Source organism: Dromiciops gliroides, chromosome 2 (assembly GCF_019393635.1).
Source record: "Dromiciops gliroides isolate mDroGli1 chromosome 2, mDroGli1.pri, whole genome shotgun sequence".
In the NCBI taxonomy this organism is placed as follows: domain Eukaryota; kingdom Metazoa; phylum Chordata; class Mammalia; order Microbiotheria; family Microbiotheriidae; genus Dromiciops; species Dromiciops gliroides.
In genome coordinates, this window is record NC_057862.1 from 176,060,342 (window position 1) to 176,086,260 (window position 25,919).

The window sequence follows — 25,919 nt, forward strand, 5'->3', positions numbered from 1 at the left end:
TATGGCTAATCCATCATGCAGATTGAAAGGGGTATGTATGTGTGTGTGTGTGTGTGTGTGTGTGTGTGTGTGTGTGTGTGTGTGATTAAGAAGAGTTACTGGGGGAATAGAATCATAAGAATTGTTTCCTACATTCAATTTTACATTTTATATGCTGAAGAATGACATTTAAATCTTCAAATCTACCCCTTTCCAGAGTCAGACCTGCAGATGAAAACAGTTCTTAAATGATATTCTTACCTGTCCTTTTTCATTGGGGAAAGGACCATAAATAATATGAGAAATCACCTTTATTTACAATATTGCTTTAAAAAAAGAAAGAAAAAATATATAACATTGCTTTAGAAGAATTCATTGAGAAGTAGGAAGGTAAAATTTGAGAATTTGTAATAATGTCACAGTCCTCAGGAGGATGATGTAGTAAAGAAGTCAGCTGTTTGGGAAGATGTTTATTTCCAGAGAAGAGAAAGCTAACAGAAGAAAACATCTCTCCTAGCCGCATAGGCTTACAGTTCGAAGGATGAAATTTCATAAATCAAAGAGAAAGATATGGTTGGAATTTGTCTAGACAAACAGGTTTTTCCCCCTTTATTTCTGGTACCTGAGAGATGTGACTAAAATACTTCAGAGCTGTCTCCATGGGGCTTTTAAAGAACATCTTCTCCTGAGGTTTTAGCTGTAAAGGAAATATGGGGAATCACAAAACTATTAGAACTGGAAGGGATAAATTAGTCCAACTACTTTATTTTACCAATAGGAAAACAGAGGCCAAGAAAGGCAAGTAAATTTGCTGAAGATCACACAACTAGGAATTGTCAGAGCCAAGATTCGAACCAAGGTCTTCTGACTCCAAATCCAATGTTCTTTCTACTAAAACATGTTTTTTCCCTCAAAGAATCAACACATTCTTAAAGGATTATTATTTGATATTTGGAAACATGGCAAGGGACATATGGTTCTTTCTAAAATACCTGATATTGTTTGCACTGTGCTTGAGTCAGAAAGGAACCACTATCCCAAGAAACTTGGACCACCATGACACCACTAATTGTCCTCATGGTACCTAACCATCTCTACCTTTTTTTCCACTATGGGAGCCTCAAATAAATGTATTTCTCAACTGCTGTTAATGAACTTTACTTTCAAGTGCTTCAGTCCCATTTTCTAAAGGCATAGAATAAGGTAAGATTTGGAGGACAGGGGACACACTCACATTATCAGAGAGAGCCAGATGCTTGCAGGCCGCTCCACATACAGCACATTTTTCTAAGGAGAAAAAAATAAAGTGTTAAGGTTTTTACATGCATAAGGTCAGGAAGTTCATCAAGAGCACGTGAATATCAGCTGAGTAGGTCAGTAAGAATAGGGGGAAAAAAGAAAGAGTGGGTTCTTATTAAATTCTGAAAAGACAATTCAATATTTAAAAAGAGTCCTTGAGTATACCGTCATTCTTTTTTTGTGTGTGTGACATGCCCTTCATTTTAAAAATAAAAATAAATATTTTTATTTAAAGTTTTGAGTTACAAATTCTACCCCTCTTTGCCTCTCTCCTCTCCCCACCTCCCTGAGGAAGAAAGCAATCAGATATAGGTTATACATGTCCAATTATATAAAACATTATCATATTAATTATTTTGTATAAGAAAACTTGAATAAAAGAAAAAATTTTTAAATGGCAAGCTTCAGTCTGTGTTCAGTCAATATCAGTTCTTTCTTTAGAAGTGGATAGTGTGCTTCATCATTAGTGCTTTGGGATTGTCTTGGATCCTACTGTCATTCTTTAGATTAGATTTCCCAATCAACATGCCCAAGATTAATCAGAATTTCCCAAACATTCTTCTCCTAAATAGGCTGTTGATGGACCTCCAGTTCATATTTTCTTTCTGTTCCAAGCACAATCTCTCATGTCAATTTCATCAGTGTGTGCAGGATGCTCCCAATCTTGACCAGGTGTTTTTAAGTAAATTAAGAAATTTACAAGTGTACCAAAAATTTTTTAAATTGAAAAGCATGGTTATAGTGAAATTTAAGTTTAATGTTCTAGATCTAAAAGAACTGTACTGATGTCCTTAGCCTTAACCTAAAATTGATTTTTGCTTCCTCTATATTGTTAGCATCCATCCTTCTTGCCCTTCAGGGACTCTCTCATCTGTTCTGGACTTGTTCCTCCTGTTTTGTGAATATTTCCTCCTCTCGTTTCCTAATTATACCCCAGCCTAAGACAGAGAAACAGAAATGTTTAATCTCTAATCACAAGGAGATAAGCCACATTTGGCAAAATAATATATTTTTTTAAATGGCATCTGCCTCATGAGTTGGTTAAGATCATTGTAATGTCAAATGAAAACATAATTCAACATCATGGGGAGAAAGCTTCAAGATGAGCTGCTAATACTCTAATGAAACAAGCTTTGTTACATTAGCACATCATCAAAATAGTCTTGAAATTGGAGGGACAAAATTACTTCCTTTTTTTTTTTTTTTTGCAGGCAATGGGGGTTAAGTGACTTGCCCAGGGTCACACAGCTAGTAAGTGTCAAGTGTCTCAGCCAGGATTTGAACTCAGGTACTCCTGAATCCAGGGCCGGTGCTTTAACCACTGCGCCATCTAGTTGCCCCCAAAATTACTTCTTAATTCTTACCTTGTCTAAGAACCAGTCATATGAAGGTAGATTGTTTATAATTAAATTTGGAAATTTAACCCCATTGTTTCTATTTAGGGATGTTTATTGAGCCTCCCATACTGTCAGTAATGAGGACTGGTGGAAGATCATGGGAAAATTTGATTGCCCCGAGAAAGTCATCAGTACTGTATGCCAGTTTCATGATGTTCCACTTACATAGGTTCTGGATAATAGACAAAGCTCTTGCACTTTCCCAGTCAATGATAGAGGGAAGCAGGAATGTGTGGTTGTTTCCATACTTTTTAGCATGATATTTTTAGCAATATTGTTGGATGCCTTCAATGAGGACAAAAACAGCATCAAGGTTAGCTACTATAATAATGGTAAATGATTTACTTGGCTACCAGCCAAGACTAAAGTGGAGGGAGTATTGGTGTGTGAATTTCTGTTCACAGATGATTTGTATTCAATGCAGTCTCTGAAGTGGAGATGAAACAGAATATAGATCAATTCTCTGCTGCTTATGCTAATTTTGGCCTAACATCACCAAGAAAATACAGATGCTCCATCAGCCAGCACTATACCATCCATACATGGAATCATCATTTATAGGAAATGAAGAAGTTTTGAATGCTGTGGATAAGTTCACTTACCTTGGCAATATACTTTCCAGGGATGTACACATAGATGATGAGGTTGACACACACATTGTTAGAGCTAGCTCAGTGTTTGAGAGGTTCTGAAGGAAAGTGTAGGAAAGAAGAGGTATTAGTCTGCCTACCAAACTGATGGGGCTACAGAGCCACTCTGCTGACCTCACTGTTGTATGCCTATGATACCTAGACAATATACCAATGTCATGTGAGGAAACTGAATCACTTCCATCTGAACTGTCTTCAGAAGATTTTGAAGATTACCTGGTGAGATAAAGTACCAGACACAGAGGTCCTTTCTTGAGCTGAACTGCCATGCATTTAAACCCTACTGAAGAGAACACAACTCTGATGTGCTGGCCATGTTGTTCAAATGACAAATGTACATTTGACTAAAAGACTATTTTAGGGAGAACTCACACGAAAGTCAGAAGCAACACAAGGACACTCTGAAGGTCTCTCTGAAGAACTTTGGAATTGATTGTGAGATATGAGAAATACTGGCACAGGACTGCCCAGCATGGCATGCCCACATCAAAGAAAGTGCCGTGCTCTCTGAGCAAAGCAGAATTGCTGTGGCTCAAAAGAAATGTGAGAAGTGCAAATTTAGAGACATCTCCATTCCAAATGTTCATATTTATATCTGACCTGCTGTGGAAGATCAAGCAAAATTTAGTTGCCCAGAGAAATTCATTAGTATTGTACCAGTTTCATGCTGGCATGCTTGCACAGATTCTGGATAATAGATAATAGTCTTACACTTTCCCAGTCAATGACAGAATGAAGTAGGAATGTGTGCTTAGATAAATAGAGCCTTCCAAGATCATTATTGGTCTGATTAGCCACAGTTAAGACATACTGTATGATGACCCTCACATAGTGATATCAATTTTGGTCCTCTTTGAGTATGAAAGATAACAACCAAACCAACCTGGATTTTCATTTTTCTCTCTATTCTATTTCTTCTCCACCCCTAATTCCCTCAGTCACTTCTGTCCCTTAATATTTTCCTTGTCCAATAGACTCAGATTCAGTAATGTGTTCTATGTATTAACTATCTGGACTTCAATGATACCTATTCCACCAAAATCTTTCCTTATAAATGTATTCACAGAATCTCAAAGTAGGAAGGAACCTCAAAGGTCGTTTTATCCAACATATAATTGAACAAAAATTCTTTCTGGCCTATTCTCATCCTCCATTCTTCATTATGTTCCTGACAAGTGATTATCCCTTTAATAACAGGAAACTCACCACCTTTCAAGGCAGTCTATCCCACTTTTGGACAGTTCTGTCAAGAAAGTTTCCTTACATCAAGTCAAAAATCTGCCTCTCTACAATTATCAAACATTTTTTCCTAGTTCTGACTTATAGGGCCAAGCGAAACAAATTTAATCCCTCTCCCAAATGATAGCCCCTTAAATGCTTAAAGACAGTTATCATATTAACCTGCTCAACCCCTTTCATAAAGTTTCTTTTATCCGTTAACTATTCCTTCAATTGGTCCTTATATAGTATAATGAGGGGCTATCTCCCATCATGGTTATCTTCTCTGGATATGACCTAGTTGTTAGCATTTCTCCTAAAACACGGTGCCCAGAAATAAACACAATAGTATAAATGTGGTCTGATCAAGATAGAGCACAGTGGGACTACCACCTCCCTCATTTGCAAGACAATGCCTCTCCTAATGCAACCTGAAAGCACATTAGCTTTTTTTTTTTTGCTAAAAAATCACGTTTTACTCACACTGAACTTGCAGTCCATCCAAACCCTTCTATCTCTTTCACATGGATTGTTTGTTATCTAGTTTTCTCACCCTATTCTATACCTGTGTAGCTGATTTTTTTTAACCATATAGGGCTTTATATTTATTCCTATTAAATTTAATTTTACTGATCTACTCTTCTTTTAAATTTATTTATTTATTTATTTATTTTTAATTTTTAGTGAGGCAATTGGGATTAAGTGACTTGCCCAGGGTCACACAGCTAGTAAGTGTTAAGCATCTGAGGCCAGATTTGAACTCAGGTACTCCTGACTCCAGGGCCGGTGCTCGATCCACTGCACCACCTAGCTGCCCCTAAATTTATTTTTTTAAGTAATAAACATTTTTATTTATAGTTTCGAGTTCCAATTTTTATATATCCTTCCCTCCCTTCCCTCCCCCCTCCTTGAGGCAATAAGCAATGACATATGGGTTATACATGTATGATTATGTAAAACATTACCATATTAGTCATTTTGTACAAACAACTTGAATAAAAGAAAAAATGAAAGAAAGTGAAAAATAGCATGCTTCAATCTGTATTCCATCAATATCAGTTCTTTCTTTGGAAGTGGATAATATGTTTAATCAATAGTCCTTTGGGATGGTCTTGGATCATTGTATTTTTGAGAACAGTTGTCATTCACAATTTTTCATTAAACCATATTGCTGTCTCTGGGCATAATGTTCTCCTGGTTCTGCTCACTTCACTATAAATCAGTTCATACAAGTCCTTCCAGGCCTTTCTGAAATCATCCTGCTTGTTATTTCTTATAGCAAAATAATATTCCATCACCATCATATACCATAGCTTGTTTAGTCATTCCCCAATTGACAGGCATTCCTTTGATTTCCAATTCTTAGCCACCACACTGATCTACTCTAACATATAAATGATCAAAGGACACAGACAGTTCCTAAAGAATAAATATACAAGTTATCAATAACCACAAGAAAAAGTAAAACAAATTAAGAGAAATTATACATTAAAATAACTTTGAAAAATCATACATTAGGGATATGTTTTCTGAATAGATAATACCCTTGTTTTCTCTAAAAGTTTTTCCCCAATAACTGCCATTAGTGAGACACTTCTGTTACATCATCATTTGCCCTTTCTTCCCAGGATACTTGGTGAAACGAAAAAGAATCAAAAAGAACCAAAGCACCAATCTGACTACAACTCTATGCCCATGAACTGCAATCTCTACCCCAAAACCAGGGTGGAAAGCTCACAGAAAGATCTTCCTGAAGGGATTTAGGACCTAGGGTAAACTGGCAGTCACCCTCTCACTCTCAGATGAGAAACTAATCCATTTGGGTTGATGCTTGAAAACATCCTGGTTCCTGGGGAAGCAGGGGAACTAGCCCTCTCTCCCTCTTTCTCTAAGGCCCAGAACTCCTCTTCCCTCTACCTCACCACTCCCACAGAGCAAGTTTGATGCTCTAAAATTCCTCTAGGTCCCTGTAACAACATAGGGCATCCAAACTTTACTCCAGGGATCCCTGAAACACAAAGAGACACCAAAACTCTCCAACAGATCCCTGTCACTAGGAGGGCAATTATAAACTACCTAATGATGAGAGAAGCAGGCCCAGTTTGATCATAAAGAAAATGGGATCAGGTAAGTCCCAAATATAAGTGAGGCTCCCAAAGGGGATTCATCACTTGGGGTTGATTACTTGTGGGTCTCAGGATAGTAGGCAAACCTATCCTCAGGGTCCTGTAGCCCATATGAACTCACAATAAGGGAGGCAGTCTAAGTCTGTTTGAAAGATGGAGGAAAAATATAAACATTTATTAACTAGGAACCAGCATTTTAGGGATACAAAATCCATCCTTTTCATATTAGCCACAATATCAATACTCATAAAGGATTCAGTAATAGAGCAGGAATCAGTACTTAAACATTTAACTATGCAAAAGTCTTCTCAAAAGGAACTGGTCTGACTTTTAACAGAAACCCACCAGAAAAAAAAAACCTGACTATATATTTACACCTAAAATAAAGACAAAAAATTGCCAATTTTTCTCTAGTGGATCTTGAAATTAGGAAATTTGATAATGAAAGTAATAGGTGGAGAATCTCTCTTGTAATTTCCCCCAAAATTCAAATGGCTCAATATTTATCCCGGATAAGCCTCCACATGTAATATAGATAGATGGCCATCTGATATAAAATGGTTGGCTCATGTGTGGCATAAATAGATAAATATCTTATCTGGCCCACTCTATCTCCAAGGGAGACTTTGACTTCTACTTTTATGAAGAGTAAGAAGAGAGACTGTACCATTAGCAGCCTAGTGGGAAAGGGACTAGGAGGATCCAGGATTTCTATGCCTAGGAGATCTCTCCTTCACTCTACCACATCCAAAAAGTATATTGAAATATAGCAATTAATGACACACCAAATATTTGTTTTCTAGGGGTATAGCCATGTTCCTTGGTCACTCTAAAAGGGAAGGTAACAGTTTACTTTTCCAGATTAGCTCTCTCCTACCAAATGCTGGTTGCATAAACAAAATAATCTCAGATATGGAGCAAAAATATTTATCCCACTAAACAGTAAATAAAATTAGGGAAGTTATATAATTTAGGGTAGATGATAGGATATACAAGAGTAAATGAGCTTTTCAATTAAAGAATGAAATAAAATCTCATTACTACCAAGATGAGAATGATGTCACCCAGGGAAATGGACTTTTAGTAGTTTCTGGGAGTCCAAATGCCAGAATCAAGAAATATGTTGAAGAAGCCAGCTTCCCCACATGTCTCTGGCTCCAAAAAGATCTCTTATCCTCTATTTAAAGCTGATGCTTTGCCTTTCTCATCCATCCCACTTAAACTCTGCTTCTCTCTCTCTCTCTCTCTCTCTCTCTCTCTCTCTCTCTCTCTCTCTCTCTCTCTCCTCAATCTCTCCACATTTATGCAGCATCATGGGTGCAGAGGTCTCTCAGCCGATCAAAAGCTTTGTGTCTCTTCATATAACAAAGCCTGACTGTCACAGGGCTATCCTTCAAGGAACCAGTTCAAGCCACCTAGTGGCAAAGATATTATATATATTTCTAATATTTATTTATCTCAAAGCCCAGTAAGCTGATGATTTGAGGAAGAAAATGGTTAAGTGAATACAGCCTCCTCCCTTCACAGGAGTCTTAGAAAACAAGACCTGTGCCTGATGAAGCTATATAAACAGAGGGTAAAGTAACAAGAGTTATGGGTATACAGACCTGAGGTTCCCTTTTTCATTTTATTGCATTGCCATTGAGAGACTTCCTGGTTGCCAAGCAAGGGATGGGGTGTAGAAAACCATTGCAATTAGACTAAGGCTTTCTACTTGCCACATGAGCACAGTTGACCTTGGGACTGGGGATTACTGTGTAGCTCTTTCTTCAGTGACTTGGACCAGCAGAAGAGGAGCCAAACATATGATCGGTGCACCCCAAATCCATGGAAGCCAGAGATCTATACAGCAAAGCTCAGTGCATCAGAGGTGAGTGCTGAGCAGCAAAGACTGTCAACTATTGAAAATACTATCATCTGGTGAAATGGCAGGGCAGGTAAGATAACTCTCTTCCACCAAGCTTCCCGTGATTTCCCTTGATAGTCTGAGACCTGGAAGTAAGGTACCAAACATCCCTCTCCATTTATTCCCTTTCCGTAACCTGCTGCTGTCAGAGGAGTTTGGGGAGAAGGCTGAAGTCAAACGGATAAGTGAAAGAGTAAACTGTAGGAGCACTTAATATTATTTCTTTTATTTCCCCCATGTCCAATAACTATGTGGCCACAGTATGCCAAATGCCTTCATCCTACAAATGTAGTAGAGGCTCTGGAGTCTTTCCTACTTTGAATATTTCTTTTTTTTGTTTGTTTTTTTTTTTAAGTGAGGCAATTGGGGTTAAGTGACTTGCCCAGAGTCACACAGCTAGTAAGTGTCAAGTGTCTGAGGTCAGATTTGAACTCAGGTACTCCTGACTCCAGGGTCGGTGCTCTATCCACTGCACCACCTAGCTGCCCCTACTTTGGATATTTCTAAATAATACTTCATATTGGGGGCAGCTAGGTGGCGCAGTGGATAGAGCACTGGCCCTGGATTCAGGAGGACCCCAGTTCAAATCTGGTCTCAGACACTTGACACTTACTAGCTGTGTGACCTTGGACAAGTCACTTAACCCTCATTGCCCCTCAAAAAAACCAAAACCAAAACCAAAAAATAATAATGCTTCATATTATCCCCTAGCTAAATACTAAACCCAGACAATGCTGCTCTTTGAAGTCATGTTCCTTGATGGAAATTGGGGGAGAGGAGAATAGTTTAGGCATTTGCAGCCTGACTATCTTCTGATGACTTTTGGGAAGCTTTACTCCACATGCACCAAAGAGTCAATTGACTGGTGACTCAAGGAGAGTAATTGCTAGTGGACAACTCAGATACTCAGATATTCAACTTCCCTGCTGAAGAATAATAGAATGACACACTGCTTTTTTTTTTTTTTTTTTGGTGAGGCAATTGGGGTTAAGTGACTTGCCCAGGGTCACATGGCTAGTAAGTGTCAAGTGTCTGAGGCTGGATTTGAACTCAGGTTCTCCTGAATCCAGGGCTGGTGCTTATATCCACTGCGTCACTTAGCTGCCCCCTGGCACACTGCTTTTCTGTAATTTTAAAGAATATAGTCCATGAGGACATTTAGATTACTTTACACTGCAGTGCCACTCCTTCAGTGCCTCAAAAATCACAAATGGTCCACAAGCATCATACCTTTGACAGTAACTACATCCTTCAAAAAGTGGAGAAACCAAAAAAAAAAAAAGAAGAATTTTTTTTTCCGGGGCAATGAGGATTAAGTGACTTGTCCAGGGTCACACAGCTAGTAAGTGTCAAGTGTTTGAGGCCAGATTTGAACTCAGGTCCTCTTGAATCCAGGGTGCGTTTATCCACTGCGCCACCTAGCTGCCCCCAAGAATCCTATTCTGAATCTTATTCTCAACAGAAGAGGATTGGTTGCTGGGACCAAAATAACAAGAACACTTGAGAAATGACTATTCCATCTCAGGGTTTGCAATATAAAATGAAAGCAAAGATGAAATTTGTCTGACACGCAAACCAGAATTTTTTAAAAAGAAATTTCAGGGGCGGCTAGGTGGCGCAGTGGATAAAGCACTGGCCCTGGATTCAGGAGTACCTGAGTTCAAATCTGGCCTCAGACGCTTGACACTTACTAGCTGTGTGACCCTGGGCAAGTCATTTAACCCCAATTGCCTCACCAAAAAAAAAACAAAAAACAAAAAGAAATTTCAAAGGGCTCAGAGGAAGGATAGGTAGGATCCCATGACCCATGGAATGGAACTATTCCATGAAAATTCTACAGTGGGGGCACCCACTAGCTGCACACTAGGGTGCCTCCTTCTCATGAGAAGAAAATAAAGCCTTTGTCACCTCGCTGCTGAGTTCCTGAGAATTATTGAGAAGAGGATGGATTTTTCCCTCACAATTGGAGGTCCCACCGAGATGTAAGGAGCTTAGGGGCCCTCCGGGTTCCAGCACTCCCAGCGCCCTTCACCAGTGATGGTCCAAGCCGGAGCCTGGAGGGGGCCACCCCCAACTCCTGAGTTCAAGGAACTCAGCAGAGACGTCGCAAACGCAGGGTGGAGCATGCTCACCAAGGGGGTAAGAATTTATCAAAACAGGGATTGCCTGTTTTGGGGAGGAAGGAAAAGCCAGCGCTCTGGTTTGTTAGGCTCATGTTAGGGAGTCACTTGCTATACGTCTTTTGCAGGGGTATTGGGTAAATTTATGAATGAAAGCTTGCCTCGCATGATTATGAGGATAGAGCAAAATGTTATTGGGCTTTAGTATAATGTTTTCTTTGGGCGGGAAAGCCAGGAGAGAGGTCCCTGGATTTCATCTCATGAGAAGAGAGCATGGTGCGGAGGCGTGGCTCGGTCTGATGGGGTCATCATCTGACCGTAAGGGTATCTTGTTGGGGGAGGGCCATCCCCCACTGGTGTCGGCTAAGGGAATTTGGGTGAGGGGCAGCTTCAGATCCCTCAGGTCATCTCACTCCCCCCCTCACACCACTGGGACAGCAGCCACACCTAATCTTGTCTTCCCTGGGGGTGGAGGAGACTTGGAGTGAAGGTATCTCTTTGGGAGTGTCTGTCCTTTGGTTTGGTTTTGTGGGGAGGGGGTTCTTTTTAATTTGCTCCAGGAAACTTCTCTGGTAAACTAGGCCCATTAGAAAAACAAAAGGGTTTGCTTGGGAAAGGTGAGGGAGGCCTAAGGGTCCTTCAAGAGTCTGGGATTAACCAAAATCGGTTAGCCCCAGGCAATTCATTTTGTTTGGGAGAGGGGAGTGTGAATTCAGTGCCTTTTCTTAGAAAAGAAAAAGTTAAAAAAAAAGTTTGAGAATTCTACTTTAATATCCTGAGAAAACTGATTCCATGTTTTAATTGGTAAACATTGGTAAAGACAGATGAAAATTATATTTAGCAGTTGTTGCATGCTATTGTAAATTGGTTTTGTGATTTTGCTAAGGGTTAAATACTGTTTGAGTTTATTGATTAACTGAAAGCCTTCACTGAAGCTTTTAGATATTCATTCTTTTACATTAATTGCCTTTCTTCTGAGTTATCAGATCTGAGCAAACAAGGTACCAACTATCCATGGGAAGAGAGGACTCGGTTTCCCCTACACTGTATTCCGTGAGGCTTGCCAACTTCTGTTCTTTTATGGTAACCCCCATGATCATCCCAGGTGGCATGATAAACACAATGTTGAATTTGGCCATGGCAACTGGTATCAATGGTATTAGATTCTTTAATTGTCTTATATTAAATTAGAAGGGTAAAGATGATCACTTTATGGACTCCTTTGCAGGTGGCTTGGGGAAGTTTTTAACAGCATGGGGCATTCTTGGCATCTCTCACTGGAATAGCTTTTCACTCCTGATGCAGGATCCTGGGGTCTCTGGATTCTCTTGGTTTGGGGTGTGCCATGGTGCCAGGTGGTTACGTGCCAACCAGGGTGCCAGGCAGTTAAAGTCCGTAGGTACCTGGGGTGCCAGGGTGCCAGGCAGTTCCATAGGTACCAGGGGTGCCAACCAGGCCAAGCAGTGTGCCAGGCGATTGGAGTCCGTAAGCACCAGGTGTGCCAAGCAATGTGCCAGGAGATGCCAAGTAGTGTGCCAGGCAGGGGTGGTCCCCAAGAATTCAAAGGGTTCATTAAAGATGAGGAATGCCATGTCGAGTGATACAGAAAAGGAAGAAAGTACACCTCCCTAAAATTCCCAAAGATAGCCCTTTTGGGAGACAAATTAGAAAAATATTGTTGCCTAATATGGGCTGGGGTTTCCCCTCAAGGGAAGTTCAGTCCTTTTGCCTAAATTTGGGTCTAATGAAAATCAGGTATGCCAAGCCTTAAATGTATATGTGATCCTTACTTGGGAAGGGAAACAGAGTTCCCAATAATAGAAATGAAAAGCATGTTTCTCAGATATTTCTGGCCTCTCTGCCTCTGCTTCTTTACTCCGACAGAAGGGACTTCTGGCCCAGACTCCTCGAGTTTCCAGCTCACCAGTTTAAGCCTGGAGACTGGGTATTGATAAGAACCTGGAAGAGCAACAAGTTGGAGCCTGATTGGGAAGGGCCGTTCCTGGTGTTACTTTTCACTGACATTGCAGTGAGGACTGAGGGGCAAAACTGGACTCACTACTCTCAAGTAAAAGGGGCATCTTTTCCAGAAGAAAAACCAGAGCCAAAACATGAGCAGTGGACTGTGAATAAGGAATCTGATCAACCGAGGGTGAAGTTTAAAAAGACTTTAATGTACAATATACCAAAAGGGGGAAGGGAGGTAACATTTTGTGTAGTGGGAGCTGCTCAGGCAAACAAGTAGTGGAGGAGCAAAAAGAATTGTTTATATGGGCATCTGAAGGAAGAACTGATCCTGTAGGAAAATCTCATGGATCCTACATCCCCCTATCCTTTTAAGACTCCAGAAATAACCTCTCCAAGTCCAGAAGGGAAATTAGGAAACCCTGAAACTCCTGAGTTATAGGCCAGTGAAGTTAAGGATGTGAGACAGACAGTGGAGACAGAGACTGGGTTTGGAGATTCAAATGCTCGGATGGAATGGGTCATTGCTTTGGGAAGACCAGCTGCCCATACTCTAAGTCCAGATTAGCCTGGAGGGGTTCTGGTGTCTCCTTCAATTATACCAGAACGGGTTGGCAAAGGGTGAGTTGCAGGGATTTGGAGCTACTCTTCCCTGTGATAAAAAGGACAGCAGAAAATATCATACCCACTTTTGTTGGAGTCCCAGGAAACCATCCTGCCCATCTCTCCAGATGGGTGAGAGGTTTTCTGGTCTTGGGTAATATGAGTTGTGTCCAAACATGGGAAGTAACCGAGAACAACTCGGTAGATTTTTCATCCCTGATCCTCCCCTGAGCCGACCTATGGTGGTATTATGGTGGAAGATCAACCTTACCCCCTAACTGGGCTGGGACTTGTGGGCTGGTGCGGCTGGCCACCCTCTTTACCATGGCATCTGAGCATTTCTCCAAATCTGAGTCTAAATCAAGAAAGAAACACAGCCCAGAGGGGCAAAAAGGGTCATCTGATGCTCTAATCTGCCTAGATAGCATAGGATTCACAGATTTAGACCAAAAAGCAGAGGAAATATTCAATAAATGGAATGAGAGGAGCCAAATAGTCAAAAATAAGGAGGAGGGATTGTAAGAAATGGGTAATTGTCTCCTCTCAATGTGGATATAACAGTCAGTCTTACTCCCCTAACCTGTTTGTAGGACAAAGGTCTCAGATCCCCATCTCCCCCTCAGGTTAGCAAGGTCACATGGTTCAAGGAGCCCTGGTCTCAATTAGGTCCTCTTCAGAGTGTCCATATAAGGAAGTATAAGGTCCACTCCTGAGTTATGCCCATAGAAGGAAGAGGGGTGGGAATACTGCGTTCCGATTAGCTAGTTTTTGCGTGTAGATTGTAACCCTGACCAGTGATGAAAAAGGGGAAGGTCCATTTGCGTTAGGGACTAGGGTATAAAACAGGGCCTGCGAGCCCCCTTTCGGGGCACCCACTAGCTGCACACTAGGGTGCCTCCTTCTCATGAGAAGAAAATAAGGCCTTTGTCACCTCAAAAAAAAAAAATTCTACAGTGAAAGTCGGCCCAAGGTTTGGTTCTCAAGAACAAAGATACAAAGATACAAAAACAATTCTGATGAAAAGGAAAATTCAAAACTTAGCAGAAACAGATATAAATACACAGAAAACCCACCAATAAACAGATTTGAAACATGTGAAAAAGATAAAAACAGTGGAAGGTATTGGAAAATAAATATAAAAGCATGGCAAAGTCCTATAAAAATAGTGACCAGGGTGATAAAAATCAGATTAATCTGAGGCTGACAAAGAAAATGGACAAAAAGGGTTTTTAAAAAATTGCTATATTGTGAAATAAAGGATAGTCAAAGGAGGTACGTAATTACAGCCCAGGGAGGATAGAGCATTTATTGAGAAAAGGCAAAGTTGATCAATTCTTCTTTTCCTTCCATTTCCTCTGCCAAGGAGAATAATACTTGAAATGGTAAGGACAGATTAGATATAACTAATAAGAAGATGATACCCAAGAAAAATGAAGCGATAGTAAAAGAGCACCTCCCTGACCTCAGTGAGTTCAAATCGCCCAGTCCAAATTAACTATAGCCTCAGGTACTGAAAGACCCAGCAGATATGATTACTGGACCATTGCCAGTGATCTTTGAAAGATCATGAAAAATGGGAAATGTAGAACAAGATGGGAAAAGAGCAAATGTCCAGATTTTCAAAGAAGGTAGAGTCTGATAGGCCAGTAAACTTGACTTTGATTTCTGGCAAAATTCTAGAACACATCGAGGAATGATTAGTGAATATCTTAAAAACGAATGGTAATCACATAGAGCCAGCATAGCTTCATCAAGAACAGGTCATTTCGGGGCAGGTAGGTAGCGCAGTAGATAGAGCACCGGCCCTGGAGTCAGGAGGACCTGAGTTCAATCCGGCCTCAGACACTTAACACTTACTAGCTGTGTGACCCTGGGCAAGTCACTTAACCCCAATTGCCTCACCAAAAACAAAACAAAACAAAACAAAAAAATTAAGTTGGAAAAAAAAAAAGAACAGGTCATTTCAGGCTAACCTAATTTTTTTTTGGTAGAGTTACTAAACTGGTTAATTAAGGAAACACTGTAGACAAATTTAAATGAAATCTTTGATCTTACTGGATCTATTATTTCATTGATATGGATGTTCACTCCAGCAATAAAAATTGGAACCTATCCATGTCCATGGCAACTAGTGCAGTGGATAGAGTGTCAGGCCTAGAGTCAGTAAGACCAGCTGAGTTCAAATTTGGCCTCAGACATTTACTAGCTATGTGACCCTGGGCAAGTCAGTTAACTCTTTGCCTCAGTTCTGTCACCCATAAAAAATGAGCTAGAGAAGGAAATAGTAAACCACTCCAGTATCTTTGCCAAGAAAACCTGAAATGAGGTTACAAAGAGTTGGACATGACTAAAATGACTGTCCATCCTGTGGACTTTTTTCCACATAATTTCACTACAGGGGTTCAGCCAATGTGCTTCTCATTTTCTTTTGACATCACCAGGATACCAGTGGAAGACTGTCTAGTAATTATCCCTTACTCTGATGATTTGACCAACATCTTTTTTTTTTATAAAAAATTTCCCCAAGGATACCCTTTATTCCAGTTTTTCTATTACTTGTTATGTATTATAGACTACTGTAGATTGCTCAAGGTGCCTTCATGTTGCCCTCTGAGTAATACTCAGCTACCAAGTGAAGAAGAAACATGCTTATCAAAGCTGTTCACTTTTGATATGCTCACTAACGGAGTTTAGCACTGTCATGAAGAAGGTTCTGTTTAGAGTCCAAGTTGAAGACAGATTTCCTACAGGATGGTGAGGTCCTCCAGATGCTCTTGTTTGTGGATATCATGCTGGTTGCATCACTGCAGAGCCTACTAGATGAGATCCCTAACTATTCAAAGGAATTTGGTCTATCTATCTATCCATAAAGAAAAACTACATGAATAAAGAAGAGCTGTTCAGATTATGACTTGAAGTCAGATAGACAACCTACTGTATTGTGTTTGTCCATCAGTATTTCTACCAGTATGTATATATGTGCGGATGTATATGTATATGTGTATATATAAAACTATATAAAATATATGTGCATATGTATATGTGTATATATAAAACTATATAAAATTGTAATGATTGGAATGACGCCACCTACTGGAGACTTGCTGTGGAGAGCTCCACCATGAGGAAAATGCCTCAGAGGCATTGTGGCTTTTCCTTGGCGTCAGGAAATGACGTTTGCTCATGGGTGCTGTCTATCAAGTCTACCAGCCAATCAACTGGAGGAGCCTCCTATGGTCTGGGAGGAGACAGGAAGGAGGAAAGGGAGCCTGCGCAGAGAACGCTGGCCTTTTTGGTTTCCGGACTTGATGGTGGTGGCGGCAGAGGACTTCACAGGAAATTTGAGGAAAGATAGGAATGCCAGGCTGTTAGAATTCTGTTCTCAATCTTTTCTTTCTATTTTCCAATAAACCCTTAAAAACCTAAACTCGTTTTATCAGTGATTTTTAGTCAGTTTCCCCCAGACTGGGGGAACACATTAGAATCCACATTTAGAATCTTAGATTACACAAAATATATGTGCATATGTTTATGTGTATGTATATATGTGTGTGTATACACACATATATAAGGTAGTATAAATGGGCTTCAGCTCAGAATTAAATAGAAAGAAGATTGCCCTCAGAAAATTATGAAGTTCCTTTAATGGCCTCCAACTTTTCTCAGTAACTAAGGCTGATATTTTTAATACCAATATTCTATGAGTATTCTTGCATGGCTGCAAGTCATGGAAGAATACGATCTTCAAAGAATTCAAAATTAGTTATAGATATAGACTATATTTTAAGAAAACATTTGATGAAAGTCTCATGCTATTTTCATGTAAAATATGTAGAGATGGGGGAAGGAAAACAATGTCTGACTTGTCCAGGATCACGAGCTAAGTGTCTGAGGGAAGATTTGAATTTAGGTCTTCTTGACCATAGGCCTAGTGATCTACCCACTGAGCCATCAGCTCCCTCTAGCTAGATAATAATACAAATTAGGTGGATTTTGGACTCATTGGAAGGACATATTCAATAGAGTGCTCCAGGGATCTGTGCTTTGTCTGGCACTGTTTAACATTTTCATCAATGACTGGCTGATGTATGAATAACATACCTATATAAGGATAGGGCAGACTGAGTAAATCAATTAAATCACCCCCCACCTCATTTAAAGTTAAGTAATAAGAATGCCAAGATACTTAAGTGAAGTGAAAACAAATTTCAATGAAATAATTTAGATTGGGGAGAGCTAGGTGGCACAGTGGATAAAGCACCAGCCCTGGATTCAGGAGAACCTGAGTTCAAATCCAGCCTCAGACACTTGACACTTACTAGCTGTGTGACCCTGGACAAGTCACTTAACCCTCATTACCTGGAAAAAAAAGGAAGAAAAAATACTTTAGATTAACTACCAAATGTCCTTGTATAAAGTGGAATGACTTTTTGAGAGAAAATATTGTTTACATATTGGTCGAGGAAATTTAGCCATGTCTGTGGGTCATCTATAAAATAGAAGACCAATTCAGAATCCAGGTTTTCCCAGCATCTGGTAAAAAGAGATTCCAATAAACGGCAAATGAGAGAGTATTCCAACTAACCCTGCCCCCATCAATGTGGGGAAGGGTGCACTTTTGCCTTGAGGTAGTCTTAAGCCCTGAACTGCTCCCCTCTGCCATTGACAAGCTGGGGATTTCATAACTTTGAAGGTCTGAAGGCTTTCCCATCTTCATGTATGTTTCTGAGAAGCATCTTTCCAAGAGCTGACAGCCATATCAGTTGCAAGAGTTAGGATCGCAGCTCTACAAAGAACCCAGCAAAGAAACTATATGATACCTACAGGGAACTTCTTGAGAATACCACAAAGGGGAGAAAAGAACTTCCTGCAACCAAGAGCTGGGAGTAACCCCTTCACCATATAGGCTCTCTAAGCCTGATCCATCTTTACCTTGGACTCCCTGGTAAGGGAGTATGTCAGGTAAAATTTAGACTAGATGACAGCTATGAAATGTTGTAATTCTTTTGTAACGGAGGCAAATAGATGAGCGTAACCGAATCTCCAGGACCCTAGGTCACCCTGGTGGGCCATGTGTGTTCTGCTTCAGTACTGAAGGGTCTTAGTGTTACACAAGATCTCTTATTATTAGTTTATCATCCTTTCATATCATTGATAATGGATTGCAATTATTCTTGGGATAACCTGAGTACCCCACTAGCACACCCATAAGATTTTGGGGGGGAGGGTTGCATCAGTTTTTAAAAACAAGTTTTTATTGATGTCTTCTTTATATGTAACTATAATTTCTATTATTCTCCCTCTCCCTCCCCCTACCAAGGAACCATTCCATATAAAAAGTAGTATTTTTAAAGGGAAAAAATATATAAAGCAGGAAAAAATCAATATAACTGATCAATGCATCAAAAAAAGTCTAAAAATAGATGCAATGTGTATTTGTGTACCTTCCACTTCTGCAAGATGGCAAGTGGAGGTGTCTTCTCATAACTCTTCTTCCAAGCCAAACTTGTTCTTTATTATTTTGCAACATTCACTTTTGATTTTGGCTGGGGGGGGGGGGGAGCAGATGTTCCTTCTTTCCATTTCCATTTTGTAACCACTATGTATATTGTTTTCTTGGCCCTTCTTACTTCTCTCTGCATCAATTAATATAGATCTTTCCATGCTTCTCTGTATTCCTCACATTCATAATTTCTTATAGCACAGTAATATGCCATTAATAATAACAGCTAGCATTTATAAAGTACCTATATGCCAGCCACTATGCTAAGTGCTTTATAAATATTATTTCGTTTAATCTATTTGTATGCAATCCATTTGACACAACTAATACAATTTATTCATAATGGAATGCCACAATTTTTATATCAATGATCATCTGCTTTGTTTCCAATTCTTTGCTATCACAAAAAAAAATGCTGCCATTAATATTTTGGTGTATATGGGGGCTTTCTTCTTATCAATAGCCTCCTTGGGATATATGACTAATAATGGAATCTCTGGGGTGAAGGTTATGGACATTTTAGTCAATTTTATTTGCATAATTCCAAATTGCTTTTCAAAATAGTTGCACTGATTCATATCTCCACCCACAATGCACTAGTGTGCCTATATTCTCACAACCCCCACAACCTTGGCTATTCCCATCTTTTGATACCTTTGCCAAATTGCAGCATGTGTAGTGAAATCTCAGGGAAGTTCTGATGTACATTTCTCTTATTATTAGTTTGTCATCCTTTCATATCATTGATAATGGATTGCAATTCTTCTTTTGAGAACTTTTCATATTCTTTGATCATGTATCTAATGGAGAATGGCTTTTGGAATACCTTTTTTATCTGTTAATTGCTTATATATCCTAGATACCAAACTCTTATCAGAGAAGTCTGATACAAAGATTTTTTTCCCCATTCAACTTCTTACCTTCTTATTGTGATAAAATAATGGAATTTGGCAGACACCCAGGGATCCCACCTGATTGATTTAGTATTATTTGAAAAACTAACTAAGTACCTACTTGGAATGATTAGATATAGGCCACAGCTGGCCTTCCCTGAGTAACTAAACTACTGATGTCACCAGGGGGACCACTCTCAGCCAAGCAACTTGAAGGACCTCTCTTTTGGGAGAGGGAGAGAAAAGGTAGAAAAAAGAACGCTGAGGCTGGGAGCTCTCTTTTTCCTGTTGGTGAGCTTCTGAGAGCGGACTGGAGAGGGACTGCACAGCTGACTCCCATAGAAACTACGGACCCCAGGGGGTGAGTTAATAGAAACGAAGCCAGCTCCTCGAATTAGCTGAGCTGAAAGCAAGTTCAGGGATTGAGTCAGTCTTTGCTAGAGCCAGAGAGCTTATCCATTTTTCTCTTCCCCTATTCCCTTGTCACCGACTTTATTAACTTCACCTTTGTTATATATTTTATCCCCATTAATAAAACCTGATTTGTTTGTGGAAAAGAGGCTGTTAATCTCCTTTCTTATTGGCCTGGGAGAAATAACTTAAAAAGGCAGTTTGGAAGGGAGGAACTTTGGATCTAGAGGTCCCTCATTATTTTCTGAACCCCAATATTTAGGCAAGCCACCTAATTAACTCTCCCCATAATAAATTTGGCCCCTATATTATTCAGTGGGCATTTTGTTTGTGCTGAGACTTTTCACTTTTTATAGCCAAAATTCTCTATTTTATCTTCTGTAACTGCCTCTACTTCTTGTTTGGTTAAAAATAGGAACTAAAAATCTAAAAGGAAAGACAGATTCTCTTTTCTCTCAATTTTCTTCCATTCCCCTTTCTCTGGGGCTTCCTATGAGGAATAGGGTGAGGGGTGCCCATAATGAAACAGCAACTATAGTAGGTGATCATTCAAGTGATCTTTAATTTTATTTTATTTTTAGTGAGGCAATTGGGGTTAAGTGACTTGCCCAGGGTCACACAGCTAGTAAGTGTTAAGTGTCTGAGGCTGAATTTGAACTCAGGTCCTCCTGACTCCAGGGCCGGTGCTCTATCCACTGTGCCACCTAGCTGCTGATCTTGAATCAGGAACTTGAGACCTTGGTTGCCTCTTCTGCTTTTTGTTGCCTGAACAAAAGTGAAAGTGATCCAGAGATAGATGTTTCCAGTCTTGGAGGCAAACTTGTGAGAAATCAAGAGTGCCAAGGTCTCAGCACCAGGAAAAGGATTAATAAGTAAACAAATAAATTCATACAGATAAAATAAAAGGATCAAGATAAAGTCTTTGATTGTGGAGTCACAAATATTGAATAAGCAAGAAGTATGTTTGAAATATTCTTAGAAAGAAAATCAGAACTGAAGAACTTATTATTTACTTTTCAAATGCCCTAGACAATAGAAATGTAGGAGGGATGGATAAATGCACCAACAAACTAATAGCAGAGAAACCAGTAAAAATCATCTTTCTAAATGTACATAAGAAGACAGGAGATGAAGGCAGAAATCCAATAGAGGTAACAGTAAAAAGATAGACCTTAGGTATTATGGACAGAAGCTCATTAACCCCTACCTAAAGGTGAAACAATGTTTACTGTAGGACCACATTACAAAATTGTAGGGTACATGAAATGAGAGGTAGCAAAGGGAATAAGAGAGGGGGCAGCTAGGTGGCACAGTGGATAAAGCTCCCACCCTGCATTCAGGAAGACCTGAGTTCAAATCCGGATTCAAACACTTGACATTTACTAGCTGTGTGACCCTGGGCAAGTCACTTAACCCTCATTGCCCTGCAATCAATCAATAGATATAGGGGTAAAGCAGATGTCTATTTTCCCCACTACTATTTAACACAATTCTGGAAATGCTAGGAACATCAATAATACAAGAGAAAGACATTAAAGGCATAAAGGTAGGCAAAGACTTCTGGAGATGGAGCCAAGATGGCAGAGTGAAACCAGGAAGCTTCCTGAGCTCTCCCAAATTTCCCTCAAAAACAACATTAAATTAAGGCTCTCAACAGATTCTAGAGCTGCAAAACCTGCAAAAAAAAAACTGGAATGAAACAAGTTTCCGACTTAAGATAACCTAAAAGATCTTCAGGAAGTCTGTTTCATCTGGGTAAAAGGGGAGCACAGCTCAGTGCAGAGGGTGTCTGGGCAAGCCAGCAAAAGGCTCTTAGTCACAGCACAGTTCAGCAGCTGAGGACCCAAAGTCCTAGCTCAGCAAGGTAGTGACCCAGCAGGCCAGTTGTGCTGCCTCCAGCCCCAACACAGAAGGCAATCTTCCAGCTGGGGTATTGGCTACCCAACAGACCAAACTAGGCTGGGGGACTCCAGTGCAGTGAGCAAACTGCAAGCTACTGATGCCTCAGAGCAGAAAGCTGCTGACCTGGCCCCTGACTCCCAGCAAAAGAAGCTTGGGACCATGCACACTGTACACCAGGAGCAGAATTCAACCTTAAAAGGCACAAAAGAGGCTAAAATATGAATAAGAAACAAAAAAGAAGCCTCACCATTGATAATTACTATGGTGACAGGGAGGATCAAAACATAAATTCAGAGGACAACAATGATAAAGCACCTACATATGAAGCCTTAAAGGGGAAGAAGAATTGGTCTCAAGACCAAAAAGCCCTCTTGCAAGAGCTAAAAAAAGGATTTTATAAAGCAAATAAGAGAGGTAGAAGAAAAATTGTGTGGGGGGGAAATGAGAGTTATGCAAGAGAGAGTCAATAGCTTGGAAAAAGGACAAAAATTGACTGAGGAAAACAATTCATTAAAAAATGCAATTGGGGGCAGCTAGATGGAGCAGTGGATAGAGCACCAGCCCTGGAGTCAGGAGTACCTGAGTTCAAATCCGGCCTCAGACACTTAACACTTACTAGCTGTTTGACCCTGGGCAAGTCACTTAACCCCAATTGCCTCACTTAAAAAAAAATGCAATTGGCTGAATGGAAAAGGAGGTGCAAAAGCTGACTGGGGAAAATAATTCCTTAAGAATCAGAATTGGGCAGATGGAAGCTAATGACTCAATGAGATAACAGGAAGAAGTAAAGCAGAATCAAAAGAATATAAAAGTAGAAGAAAACATAAATGTGTCTTCAGAAAAACAACAGACCTAGAAAATACATGTAGGAAGGACAACCTATGTATAATTGGACTACATGAAGACCATGATCAAAAAAAAGAGCCTAGACAGCATATTTCATGACATTATCAAGGAGAACTTCCCCAATGTCTTACAACCAGAATCCACCAATCAGCTAGGTGGCACAGTGGATAAAGCACAGGTCCTAGATTCAAGAGGACCTGAGTTCAAATCTGGCCTCAGACACTTGACACTTACTAGTTGTGTGATGCTGGGCAAGTCACTTAACCCTCATCAACCCCCCCCCAAAAAAGAATCCACTGATCAAGAGCCATTCCCGAATTGATAGATGATCAAAAGATATGAAGTTTTCAAATTAAATAATCAAAGCTACCTACAGTTATATTGAAAAATTGTTCTAACTTACTATTGATTGGAGAGATGCAGGTCAAAACAATTCTGGAATATTACCTCATACCTATTGAATTGGATAACAGGACAGCAGAGGAAAATGACAAATGTTGTAGGGGATATGGGAAAAATGAGACATTAAAGCACTCTTGGTGAAGTTGTAAACTGATTCAAACATTCTATAGAGCTATTTGGAACTATGGTCAAAGGGCTATAAAACCATGTGTACTCTTTGACTTAGTAATACTACTACTAGGTCAGTATCCAAAAAGAGATGAAAACCAAAAAGTTAGGGGCAGCTAGGTGTCGCAGTGGATAGAGCACCAGCCCTGGAGTCAGGGGTACCTGAGTTCAAATCCGGCCTCAGACACTTAACACTTACTAGCTGTGTGACTCTGGACAAGTCACTTAACCCCAATTGCCTCACTGAAAAAAAAAAAGTTGAATTTGAAATTGAGGAGATACCCATCAACTGGGGAATGGCTGAATAAATTGTGGGATGAGATTATGATGGAACATTATTGTGCTATAAGAAATGATGAACAGGATGCTATCAGAAAAACCTGGAAAAACTTACATGAGCTGATGCAAAGTGAAATGTACTTTATACAAAGTAACAGCAGTACTGTAAGATTATCAACTGGGAATGATTTAGCTATTTTCAGCAATACAATCTAAGACAACTCTGAAGGATTAAGAAAAATGCAATCCATCTCCAGAAAAAGAACTGATGGTGTCTGAATACAGGTTGAAGCATATTTTTTTTTCTTAAGTTTTTTTTTTTTTACTGTTTTCTTTCACAAGCTGACTAATGTGGAAATGTTTTGCATGACCACATATTGAATTGCTTGTGTTCTTGGGGCAGCTAGGTGGCACAGTGGATAGAGCACCGGTCCTGGAGTCAGGAGTACCTGAGTTCAAATCCAGCCTCAGACACTTAACACTTACTAGCTGTGTGATCCTGGGCAAGTCACTTAACCCCAATTGCCTCACTAAAAAAAAAAAAATTGCTTGTGTTCTTAAAACGGGGTGAAGAGGGAGGGAGGAAGAGAATTTGGACCACAAAGTTTTAAAAACTGACATTAAAAATTGTTTTTACATGTAATTTGGTAAAAAAAATTAAATTCTAAATTCTAAAAAAAAAGAATCCATCAATCACCTCCTAAAAGAGACCCCAAAAGGAAAACTCCAAGGAATATCATAGCTAAATTCCAAAATTATCAAGTAAAGGAGAAAATACTGCAAGCAGCCAGAAAGAAACAATTTAAATTTCAAGGAACAACAATCAAAATTACACAGTACCTGGCAGCTTCAACATTAAAGGATCAGAGGGTTTGGAATATGATATTCCAGAGGGCAAAGGAACTAGAATTATAACCAAGAATATACTACCTAGCAAAATTAATCGTAATCTTTCAGGGGAAATGATGGGCAATTCAACTTTAAAATTTTCCTTTTTTTTTTTTTTTGGCAGGGCAATGGGGCTTAAGTGACTTGCCCAGGGTCACAGAGCTAGTGTCAAGTGTCTGAGGTTGGATTTGAACTCAGGTCCTCCTGAATCCAGGGCCGGTGCTCTATCCACTGCGCCACCTGGCTGTCCCCCTTTAAAATTTTCCTAATGAAAAGCCCAGAACTAAACAGAAAATTCAATCTACAAATACAAGACCCAAGAGATATATAAAAATGTAAAAGGGGGAAAAAACATGTTAATCAATAAGATTAAAATGTTTGCATCCCTACATGGGAAGAAGATGCATATAACTCTTGAGAACTGTATCTTTATTAAGGCAGATAGGAGGAATACACACAGACAAAAGTTGTGGGTATAAGTTCATTCTGATGTGATGATATTAAAGAAAAAACTTAAGAGGAAACAAAAAATTATACTGGGAGAAGAGGAAAAGGAAGTCAGAATGGGGTAAATCACATCACATGAAGAGGCACAAAAGACTTATTACAATAGAGGAAAAGAAGGGAGGGGTGAGCATTGTTTTGACCTTACTCTCCTCTGATTTGCCTCAAAGAGGGAATAATATACACACTCAGTTGTGTATAGAATTTTATCTTAAACTATTGGGAAGTAAAAAGGGAAAGGGGAAAGAAAAGGGTGGGTTGCTGATAGAAGGGAGGACAAAACCAGGGGAAAGGACAAAAATGAGGTGGGGCTGATAGAAGGGAGGGCAAAAATAGGGGAAAGAACAAAAGGGAGGTGGGACTGATAGAAGGGAAGGTAATCTGAGGTGGCCAGAAACAAAACACTAGTGAGAAGGGACAGGGGAAACAGAAAAAGAAAAGTACAAACAAGGGGGGAAATAAGATGCAGGAAAATACACAGATAGTAATCATAACCGTGAATGTGAATGGAATGAACTGTCCTATGAAAGGGAAGCAGATAGCAAAGTAGATAAAAAAAGGAGAATCCCACAATATGTTGTTTACAAGAAACACATTTGAAGCAGAGAGATACACATAGAGTAAAGATAAAAGGCTAGAGCAGAATATAATATCCTTCAACTGAAGTAAAAAAAACACAGGGGTAGCAATCCTTATCTCAGATAAAGCAAAAGCAAAAATTGGCCTAATTAAAAGAGATAAGGGGGGGGGGGCAGCTAGGTGGCGCAGTGGATAGAGCACCAGCCCTGGAGTCAGGAGTACCTGAGTTCAAATGCAGCCTCAGACACTTAACACTAACTAGCTGTGTGACCCTGGGCAAG

The 25,919-nt window shown here is 39.8% G+C and overlaps 1 protein-coding gene across 1 annotated transcript in view; it reads right to left on the bottom strand.

Annotated features, from left to right (window-relative positions):
- RNF212B (ring finger protein 212B) overlaps nt 1–25,919 on the bottom strand; it is an 83,667-nt gene that overhangs the window by 38,715 nt on the left and 19,033 nt on the right. The window contains exons 3-4 of the mRNA XM_043980484.1: nt 1,214–1,266; nt 602–676 (exon numbers count right to left, since the gene is read on the bottom strand). Of these exons, the coding sequence (XP_043836419.1) occupies nt 602–676; nt 1,214–1,266 (128 nt within the window). The remainder of the gene's footprint in view (nt 1–601; nt 677–1,213; nt 1,267–25,919) is intronic.